This window comes from Talpa occidentalis, unplaced genomic scaffold (assembly GCF_014898055.3).
Source record: "Talpa occidentalis isolate TD23 unplaced genomic scaffold, MPIMG_talOcc4v2.1 talOcc4.14, whole genome shotgun sequence".
Lineage (NCBI taxonomy): Eukaryota > Metazoa > Chordata > Mammalia > Eulipotyphla > Talpidae > Talpa > Talpa occidentalis.
The window spans coordinates 14745862-14756863 of NW_023601433.1; the positions used below are offsets into that span (position 1 = coordinate 14745862).

The window sequence follows — 11002 nt, forward strand, 5'->3', positions numbered from 1 at the left end:
GGCTGGTTTTCTTTTTGTGGTGTGCTTTTTTCCTGAGGAGTTGTTAGGTTGCGTGTGGTTCTTCTACTCCCTACTGTCTGTTTTCTAATTTGTCGTATGCATTGGGACACTGTGTTGCTCAGACTGGCCGGCATCTTGGGTGAACTTCCCCGCTCCCCTCTGGCTCCTCCAGGAGCCATCTCTGGCTTCTGAGGGAGCTTTCTAGGAGCAGACCTTTGAATTGAGCTAACTGGAGTAATTCACAACTTACATTTAAGAGAAACAAATAACAAACTTAAAAGCAGACATAACTTGGTATTAACTCTGTGTGAAACATCTTAATATGTAAGTTAAAGTACTTAATATTCTACCATTCTTAGTTATGTTGAATGTGGGGGTTAAAGTAAGGGAGTAATTAAATTGGGGCTCACTTGGTGGGTATGGGAGCATGGTGGGTTTTTTAATATGTCTGTTACTGTGTTTTTCATGCAAAATTGTCTGCCTGTTTTAAACATGGTAGATTGCAGTGCAGCTAGATCATGCTTTCCTCTGCAGGCTCCATCAACTGTTTGAAGCTTCTGCCCCAGCTTGCATTGTTTGTAGGAGAACCTTCGTCATACCTTTATCTGTAGCCTTCCCTTAGGTTTTAAGGATCCTGAAATTTACTGTGGACATTGGATTTGGTGGAACAGCAATCATGGTAAGATGTATGTTAAGATAAAGGGGTGAAAAGTTTTTGTATGGGCCCAAGGTAATGATTTATCAGAGTGTCAAATGATTTGGGGTTCTTGGAATCAGCTTGTAGAAATGATATCTCATTGTATGAAATAACAACTGTAGAAGAGCACTATTGGTTTGCCCAGCTATAAAGGTAAGAATGTTTAGAAAACATTTTAATAGCAATCTTATATGATGTAAGGAAATACACAGTAATTTTTGGTCATGATTACAGTAGTAAGTAGTCATGCTGCACATGTGGTACCATAGATGAAGTTACAATAGACTTAAAATCAATTTGGAAAATGTAGGGTTTGGGTCTTGGTTAGTCTGAGGGAGATACAGTAGCCTAAATGTTCTGGCCATGTTAGTTTAGCTACTCTAGGTTAACATAAAGGGTTCAAAATTGGTTCTGAGAAGTGGGAAGGCCTTAGATTTTATGATCCTCTGGTTTTCCAAATGTTCACAATTTATAAATAAAGATACAATATATCTGTATATTAGAATTATGGTTGATTGTGTAATAAAAGCACCTTTTTAAAAGGTGCCTTAGTTGCACAAAAATAAAAAAGTTTGAAAAAACATCCAAATTCTGGATACATTTTTCACATCATAGAGGATGTCAGTTCTGATGAAATTAGGGCAAAAGCTGTTGGGGAACTAAGAGACACTGCATTTATATTTGTGTTGGGTTGATGGGTGCTACAAAGTTTTAAATAAAGGTAAGGATTTCCTATAATATGGTTATATGTATCCAGGGTAAAATTAATCTACCAGTTCATGTGTTCTGTGGGAAGTTGTATTTGGGTTAGAATTGGTGAAGTAGATGAATACTAAAAGAGGAACTGGACTTGGGGATCAGTAAGGGAGGAAATATAGTTAAAATAATGGAAATTGTGCGGGAGGGATACTGAGAAGTAGGGGATTCCGTAGAGGAATAAAATGGTGCAAGGTCCACAATTGGTCTAGTATCTTCAGAAAGTGGAAGAATGTTGAAGATGTAGGAGGTATGGATGTGTTAAAAAAAAAAAAAGTTTAGATTTGACTTAGAAGTAGGGAAGGATTGGGAGCATATTTCAAAGTAGCTGCAGATGAAATGACTTGGACCTTACTCCTTCCAGACGGTGGGAAAAAGCAGCAAGATGCTGCAGCACATTGATTACAGAATGAGATGTATCCTGCAAGATGGCCGAATCTTCATTGGCACGTTTAAGGCTTTTGACAAGCATATGAACTTGATCCTCTGTGACTGTGATGAGTTCAGGAAGATCAAGTAAGACCACTTTGGATTTGGGTAATTGGAAATTGAGAGGCTCTGGGAAAAACGAGAATAAAGACTTGGAGAGAAAATTAAGGAGGTTGGGAAAGTATTGCAAGACTAATCTCTAGACCTCATTTCTAAGTTGAAGCAGTGTTTCCCAGTCATAAAGGCATAGCATCTTTGTTTTTTTTAATTTAATTTTTTATATTCCCCATACAATTACAACCCCCTTATTTTTACCCCAAGCCCCCCTTTCCCCACCCCCCATAGAGAGTCTCTTGTTCATAGTTATTTGTTGATTTTGATATTTTCTTTCTTATAGTTATTCTTTTTCCTGGTCCCTTATTTAAGTTTTCTAGATTCCTGCTATGAGTGAGACCATCTGGTATTTTTCTTTTTCTTTCTGGCTTATTTTGCTGAGCGTGATCCCTTCCAGCGCCATCCATGGTGCTGCAAGTTGCATTTGTTTATCTTTTTTGAATGCTGAGTAATATTCCTTGTATCCCAAGAATTTCAAGGGCTTTTATCATGAATGGGTGTTGCACTTTGTTGAAAGCTTTCTCAGCATCAATTGATATTACCATATGGTTTTTGTATTTCTTTTTGTTGATGTGTTGGATAAAGTTGATTGATTTTCGGATGTTGAACCATCCTTGTGTCCCTGGAATGAATCCTACTTGGTCGTGGTGAATTATCTTATGGATACATTGTTGGATTCTGATAGCTAAAAATTTATTGAGGATTTTTGCGTCAGTGTTCATTAGGGAGATTGGCCTGTAGTTTTCTTTTTGTGTGTTGTCCTTGTTCGGTTTTGGTATGTGTAATGTTTGCTTCATAGAACGTGTTTGGTATTATCCCTTCCTTCTCAATTTTTTGGAAGAGTTTGTGAAGGATAGGCACTAATTCATTTCTGAATGTTTGGTAGAATTCATTTGTAAATCCATCAGGTCCTGGGCTTTTGTTTTGGGGGAGGTTTTTGATTACCATTTCAATTTCGCTAGTTGTAATTGGTCTGTTTAGGTGTTCTATTTCTTCTTTATCAAGCTTTGGGTGATTGTAGAGTTGTAGGAATTTGTCCATCTCCTCTAGATAGTTGAACTTGTTTCCATATAACTGTTCATAGTAGTTACTGATTATTCTTTTGATTTCTGCTGTGTCCGTTGTGATTTCTCCTCTTTCATTTGTGATCCTGTTTATTTGTGCTTTCTCCCTTTTTTCCTTTGTGAGCCTGGCTAGGGGTTTGTCTATTTTATTGATTTTTTCGAAGAACCAGCTCTTGGTTTCATTGATCTTTTGGATTGTTTTTTTAGTTTCAATTTCATTTATTTCTGCTTTGGTTTTTATTATTTCTTTTCTCCTACTGGTTTGGGGGTTTTTATTGTTGTTCTTTTTCTAGATCTTTGAGCTTTGAGATTAGGTTGTTTCTTCGAGTTCTTTCTTGTTTCTTGATTTGAGCCTCTATTGCTATATATTTTCCTCTTATTACTGCTTTTGCTGCATCCCGTACATTTAGGAAATTGGTGTCCTCCTTGTCATTCAATTCAAAGAATTTTTTAATTTCTTCTTTGATCTCCTCATTAGTCCAGTGGTCTTCCAGTAGTGTGGTTTTCAGTCTCCATGAGGAAGAAGAGTTCCTTGCCTTCTTTTTATGGTTTATTTCTAGTTTGATGCCTTCATGGTCAGAAAAGATGGTTGGTATGATTTCAATCTTGGTGAATCTGTTGATGTTTGTCTTGGGTCCCAGTATGTGATTGATCCTGGAGAATGATCCGTGTGTGCTCAAGAAAAATGTGTACTCAGATTTTTTTTGTGTTTAGTGTTCTGTAGATGTTTGTTAAGCCCAAGTGCTCTAGATCCTTATTTAGAGCTTTAGTGTCTTTACTTATTTTTGTCTCGTTGATCTATCCATTGTTGAGAGTGGTGTGTTGAAGTCTCCCAATACGTATGTGTTTTCTCTGATGTCTGTTTTCAAAGATGATCATAGTTGTCTGATATATTTTGGTGCTCCTTCGTTTGATGAATATGTTAATGAGTGTTATTTCTTCTTGAAGTATTGTCCCCTTGATCATAATGTAGTGACCATTGGGGTCTCTTTTTACCTTTTTGAGTTTGAAATCTGTTTTATCGGATATAAGTATAGCTATTCCTGCTTTCTTTTATGGTCCATTTGCTTGTAGGATTGTTTTCCATCCTTTAACTTTGAGTCTTTCATAGAGGAAGGAGAGCTTTGTGGGATAGAGTATTCTTGGTTGGCATCTGTTTTCTTGGAGTCTGTTGACTATGTCCCTCCACTCTCTCCTTGCCCGTAGTGTTTCTTCAGAGAAGTCTGATGTCAGCCTGATTGGTTTTCCTTTGAATGTTATCTGTTTCTTCCCTCTTGTCAGCTTCATTATTTTTTCCTTGTCCTGGATTCTTGGGAGCTTTACTATTATGTGTCTTGCTGTATTTTTCCTTTCGTCCTGGAAGTTTGGTGTTCATCTTGCTTCTTGTATATCAATTTTCAGCTTCTTCTTCGGGTTTGGGGAGTTCTCTTCAATTACCTCCTGGAATATTTTCTCTGTTCCTACATCTCTCTCCTCTCCTTCTGGGATTCCTATAACTCTTATATTTCCTTTCCTCATGGAGTCGGATAGTTCCTGAAGTCTTTCTTCGTTCTTTTTCCTTCGTACTTCTCTTTCCTTTTCTGTTTTGGTTGTTTTTATTTCTGTGTCTTCAAAAGTACTTATTCGTTCTTCCATTTCATCTATTCTGCTTTCATTGCTTTTCCCAGAGTTTTTTTATGCTTTCATTAATTCTTTGATCTCCATTTCTTTTACTTCCCTCTTTAGAGACTCAATTTCTTTCTTCTGAGTGTTGTTTTCCTTAATGGCTTCCCTCTTTAGGGACTCAGTTTCATTCTTCTAAGCATTGTTTTCCTTAATGACTTCTATCAGTTTTTCCATCACGGCAATTTTAAATTATTTTTCTGGAAGGCTCAGAAGTTCTTCCAAGTCACCGTAGTTGCAAGCTGGTCGGTGTTTTGTTTTGTTTTGTTTTTTTTTTTGGTGATGTGTCTTTTTTTTGAGGTGTTGCTACTTTGCTTGTAGTTTTTCTTTTCCCTGCTGCCTGTCTTTTAATTTGCTTTATGCTTTGGGACACTGCTGCTGGTACTGGCTGGCATCTTTTTGGTGTGTTCTTTCGGGAGTTTCAGAAACTGGCAATCCAAACAAGTCAAAAACTGTTATGCCAGAAGTCCAGTGAGGCAGTGGTACTTTGAGTATGTTAACGGTCACTGCCACAGAATCTCTCCTCCTTCTGTGTTTAGTTTCAAATGTGCGTCTTGAAGTCCCACAGACTTCCCTGCAGGTGGGGCAGCTGGATTGCACTCTGGGTTCCAAATCTCTTGATCCTTCTCTGGGCTCCGACTTCCTGCCAGGTAGAACCAGGCTTGTGGGGGCTTTCAGCTCACCTCTGACTGTGCAGTGAACCGTCTCCCTTTGGCTACACAGGGAGCCTTCTGCAAGCAGTCTTTATTGAAGAAAGGTCCCTGTTCTAAAATGGCGCTTTGGAGACAGGCACACTCTTCCGCGTGCCCAGTCTGCCCTGGCCATGGGTGCCTGCTCCCTTCTGGGCTTGGACTTCTGGCCAGAAGGGGCCTGTTGTGGACAAACTTCCCAGCTTACCTCTTGCTCCTCCGGGAGCCTTCCTCTGGGAGCTCCTCCGGGAGCCGGTTTCAAGCAGTCTTTACTGAAGTTCCCTATTCTATGGGGTGTTGGTGATTTTTTTTCTGGTCACTAGGTGGTGTCAGACATCTCTCCTAGTGTCCTTGTTGAGCTGTTCTTTTTACCCGGTGGGACAGGGGAACAGAGTGAGAGTGGTGGGGAAAGCCTCAACGGCTTTGGGGTGCTGTGTCTGCCTTGTGCCCCACTGTCGTGGGGAACCCACGCCCCGAATTTTGTGCCCCGGGTCTCAGTTCCAAAGCCCTCAGGTCCAGGACGCGGGCTGTAGCCCAGTTCAGTGTCTGCAGAAATGGCGCCTTTTGAACCCCGCTCCCGTGACTGGGTGCCTGGTTTCTGATTACTCAGGGAGGGACATTCACCTCAATGAGGGCCCCTGTGCATCTCCCCACAAGCCTAGGTCGCAGGCTAGGGGACCTGGGCAGCCTCCATCCGCGTTTGCTTTTTCAAGCGCTGCTTTTCCGCACAAGCTTACAGGCTGGCCTGGGGCTGTGTGTAGGTCTCCCGACTCTTTGTATTTCTCTAATGGCGCCTGGAGCCATTCGCTCACCTCTGCTGCGAATCCTGCAGGGTTCTCCACAGCTCCAGTTCACGGGGTGTGGTGGCTGAAATAGTTCCTTTCCACTCTCAGTCCCGCTTGATGCGTAGTTTGTTCTTGTTCGTTGTTGTTAGTTTTTTTGTTTTTTCCTCCTTCCTGTTGGTCAGAGTGCCGACTCTGTGGGTGGGGGAGTGTTGCAGGGTTCTGAGCTTTCCTCCATTCTAGTCCTCTTTTATGGCAACTTTCTTCTTTAGGTAGTTTGCTGGAGTCGTCCGTTTATCTTCCGTGTCCCAGTTCTCACTGGGACCTGCCGCTTTTCCTCCCCATTAACTTTTTTTTAATGGGAGATCTTACTTGCAGCGTTTCCTCACCGCCATGTTGATCCCCCCCCCCCCCGCCAGCATCTTTGTTTTAAGTTTGGTAATATATCCATGAATGTACTAAAAGTAAACAGTATGACCAATATCAAGTTATATTATGTGTATTTCAAAATTTGAGAAATGTTACTAACAGATTGGCTTTTGCAACATTCTTTCACTCATTCTACCTGTTCTTTTCCCCACTCAGTCTCTGGTGAATCCTGTCATCCCCTACACCTCTGGCCTACACGCCAGTTCCGTATGCAAAAATGAATAAATCTTAAAAATCTTTTTAAGAAAAAAATTAACTTAGTTAAAAATGATTTTAGAAAGTTTACTTCCCATCTTAACTGATACTGAGGTTTCAGTTTTAACATGTCATTTGCGGCTTCATTTCACAAAATCAGTTCTGCTGTAGAATAAAATAAGAGAACATTCAGGAGACTCAAGTTTGATACAAATAGAGCAATTCATCACCCTTGCAGATCAACTGAGTTCATTTTCCTGTTCCGCAGCATAGTAACTGAGCCTGTGGGAAACTTGGCATCAAGTATTAATTGAGAGTTGACAATCTGTAAATATTTTAGTGATTACTTTTATCTTCCTAAAATTTATTTCTGATTTGTAGGCCAAAGAATGCAAAGCAGCCAGAGCGTGAAGAAAAACGGGTTTTGGGTCTGGTGTTGCTGCGTGGGGAGAACTTGGTTTCCATGACTGTGGAAGGACCACCCCCCAAAGATGTAAGGACTATATAGGGCAAGACAGAACATTATTGTGGAAGGACATTACATTTTTTAAAGAGTGTGTGTGCCATTTTTAAAAGTTGTGCCAGGGCACAACAGGGTCACAGTATAACATGCCTTTGTCAGTGTGCTCAGTGTGCCACTTCAGTTTTTGTATGTCTTTACTTGGCCATTAAAGGTTTTCAGAAAAATTCATGTGTTGGGCTCTACATGTATAAGGATAGGAGATACTAATTTATTTTCTCTTGGTATGCTCATAGAAATATATGTATGTATCATGTGACAAAAGTGCACATAGGAGCCTCCTCTGGTGGCTCAGTGGTTGAGCACTGGGCGGAAAAGCTGCCTGCAGCCTCTGCAGTGCCAGTTTGATCCCTGGCCACCGGTGAGGGTCCTACATGGCGCGACAGACCTCTCCTGTCTTGCCCGCATGTACTTCGTCAGTCTCCCTATTCTGTTCCCCACTCTGGCTCTGGTGAATTCTCTCACCCTCCCGCACTTCTGACTGTACCCAGTACTTGTATGTGTGTATAAATAAATAAATAAATAAATCTTAAAAAAAAAAAGTGCACTTAGTTCACAGTATCTCTCCTTGGTGCAGGTGACTTTTATTTCCTGAAATCTAGACCAAATATGGAATTGATAGTATGAGAATATGATGGTGAAGGAATAAATTTTTTTTAATGAATAAGACTGTTGATAACTTTGGTAAATCTTGGTTTCAAGTAAATTTTTTTCTTTCTTAGACTGGCATTGCTCGAGTACCACTTGCTGGAGCTGCAGGAGGCCCTGGGGTTGGCAGGGCAGCTGGCAGAGGAGTACCAGCTGGTGTCCCAATTCCCCAAGCTCCTGCTGGATTAGCAGGCCCTGTCCGAGGGGTTGGAGGACCATCCCAACAGGTGAACCTGGAGAATGCTTTATATTGTGGGGAAGTACCTAGAGCTGAAAAGATAAGTAAACCTGAATGTGCTTATACTATGGAAATAGTATATGCTAGAGAGGAAATTGAGGGATAAATACACATTTGAAAGGGAATAGGTTAAAGCTACCTTGGTAAGAGTAACCACGTATTGGTGGTAAGAAAGGGGAAATGTGAATAGTTAAGCCAGAATTGAGAAAATGAAAAGGGATTTATTAGCTTAAAAGGGCATTTTTTTTTAAAAAAGGGCAAAGATTTTTTTATATGAGAATGTTGCAAGAATTACAAAGTTATTATTTCATATTTTAAAGACCATGATGTGTTTATTATCTGAATTTGAAAACTGTCAGTGTGCCCTACCTTGACTCTCACTCCCTACCATGCCTACTTAGGTAATGACTCCACAGGGAAGAGGCACTGTAGCAGCTGCTGCAGTTGCTGCAACTGCCAGCATTGCTGGTGCCCCAACTCAGTATCCACCCGGACGGGGGACTCCACCCACACCTGTGGGCCGAGCAACCCCACCTCCAGGTAAAGAATTAATGAATAAGAGGTAGCAGAATTTGGTTCATAGGTATGTTCTATGGAGAGATTTCATCATCTTAAGATAGTGATGATTATAAACATTTTAACATGATTATAATATTAAATTAGGACCCAGCCTAAGTTTCTTCCTAACTAGTAGCTGGAATAATTTTCCGGTTTTGGGGTACCAGTTCTTTATGAAAGACTATGGCCTGTAATTGAACCCACTGTCATGGTAATGGTCAAGAAAAATTAGTACAACTCTTTGGCATCTACACCCATTTATTTAAATACCTTGTATTCTGGGTCTCCCCGGTGGCACAGTGGTTGAGCGCTGGGTTGCGAAGCTGCCCACAGCCTCTGCAGTGCCGGTTCGATCCCCTGCTGCTCCCTGGCCACCAGAGGAGGGTCCCACATGGCGCACAGACCTTTCCTGCCGCCCGCTGCTCCCCTCAGCAGTGTACTTCGGTCCTCCTGCCTGCTCTGCTCCCCGCTCTGGCTGTGGTGAATTCTCTCACCCTCCCGCACTTCTGACTGTACCCAGTGCTTGTATAAATAAATAAATAAATAAAAATAAATAAATCTTTAAAAAAATATATCTTATATTCTGTTAATTGAATTACCAGTCCTTCATTTTTGTCACTTTTATTTTGTAGGCATTATGGCTCCTCCACCTGGTATGAGACCACCTATGGGCCCTCCAATTGGGCTTCCCCCTACTCGAGGGACCCCAATAGGCATGCCTCCTCCAGGAATGAGACCCCCTCCACCAGGAATTAGAGGTGAGTCGGTGCACAGATGGCTCACCTGTGCCACCAGGCCCTTGAATATATGTTTTTTTTCTGATGGTTTTATGGAATTTTGCCTTTTTTTTTCTAGGTCCACCTCCACCCGGAATGCGTCCACCAAGACCCTAGGATTCTATCAATCCTTCATAGTCACTTTTTCCTGCAATGCGTCTTGTGAAACTGTGTAGAGTGTTTGTGAGCTTTTTGTGCCCTTGCTACATAAAATTAGCTAATAAATGCATAGAGCAATTCAACTTAAAGTTACTGTTGTAAATTTTTTTTGCCTGTTAATTTTATCGAGGTCAGAGTGAACACTGGGATTTTTCTGTTGCAGCTAATATGGATATGGTGTGAATCCATTGAAACCATTCATTTTCCCTTTAATTCTTACAATACCTTGGTGATACTTGTTTTCAACTTCCTAACTTTCAATTTTTGCTTTGACGGATGTCTGTTAATCTTTACACATAAGAAAACTCTTAACCATATGGTTAAGTGATCAAACTAATAATACATAGGGTCTCCTCCACTTTTCAATGTTCTGTAGTCCTGAAAGGAAGTAGGGATGGAATGAAAGACCTAGTAGACCACCTGGAAAACTGGTACTTAAAGAGACTTGATTCATTAATTCAAGTAATTCTGGATATGAGGTACGCCATTTCCTTGAAGGTTTACCTAATAAACAGCTTTGAGAGTTTCCTTATGCCTTGTGTGATCATAGTAGATGGCATGATCCTGGAATAATCATCATTCCATAGTAAGTATTTACTTGTTCTAGTTTTTAAGTAAATGATAGTCTGGGTACTAGGAATAATAGTTGTATTGCTTAAAATATAAATAATATACCAGTAAATAGTAAGTACTATAAAGTAAAAATTATGCTTTTGTCCAACTATGATTTTGGTGACCAATTATAAGTATTCAAGGAATACACAGTCTCGTAAATTAAATAGCAATAAATGAAAAAATACCAAGTTTAGGTTCAGTTTTAAGTAGCTGTGGAATAATGAAGTTTTTTTTTTTTTTAAAAGGGAAGATTTTTAGTGTACGATTTCAACTAGGTAGTGAGAAATACTGATTATAAGAGTTAGTTTCTAAAATATAATTAAGATTGTTATTAAAATATATATTAAAATTACAAGACTATCATTGATTTTGTTTTCTTTGATTTTATCAACAGATGCTATGTGTATGCCACCATTTCCATCTTTTAAATCATTCCTTGTCAAGTAATAGACTCCTAAGGAAAATTGACCTTCGCAGTCACTACCTCTGCTGTCATCAATGTTATATGCTCTGAGTACTTCTAAGTTTCATGGCTACTCTCAGGTAAAGAACAGTAATCAAGCCTTCATTTGTTTAGGAAATTTATATAATACATATGTGATTTTCTTTTTTTTAGCATCTGAATGATACAAGTAACTTCCTCAACAGAATCTTAGGTAAAGTGCTTTATA

The 11002-nt window shown here is 40.0% G+C and overlaps 1 protein-coding gene across 1 annotated transcript; it reads left to right on the forward strand.

The window, feature by feature from the left end:
* The first annotated feature begins 644 nt into the window (after positions 1-644).
* Positions 645-9796, forward strand: SNRPN (small nuclear ribonucleoprotein polypeptide N). The gene is made up of 7 exons (XM_037510109.2): positions 645-679; positions 1818-1969; positions 7199-7310; positions 8060-8212; positions 8625-8763; positions 9414-9539; positions 9637-9796. Exons 1-7 carry the CDS (start codon positions 677-679, stop codon positions 9672-9674), a joined length of 723 nt encoding a protein of 240 aa, XP_037366006.1. The 5' UTR covers positions 645-676; the 3' UTR covers positions 9675-9796.
* Positions 9797-11002: the final 1206 nt, after the last annotated feature.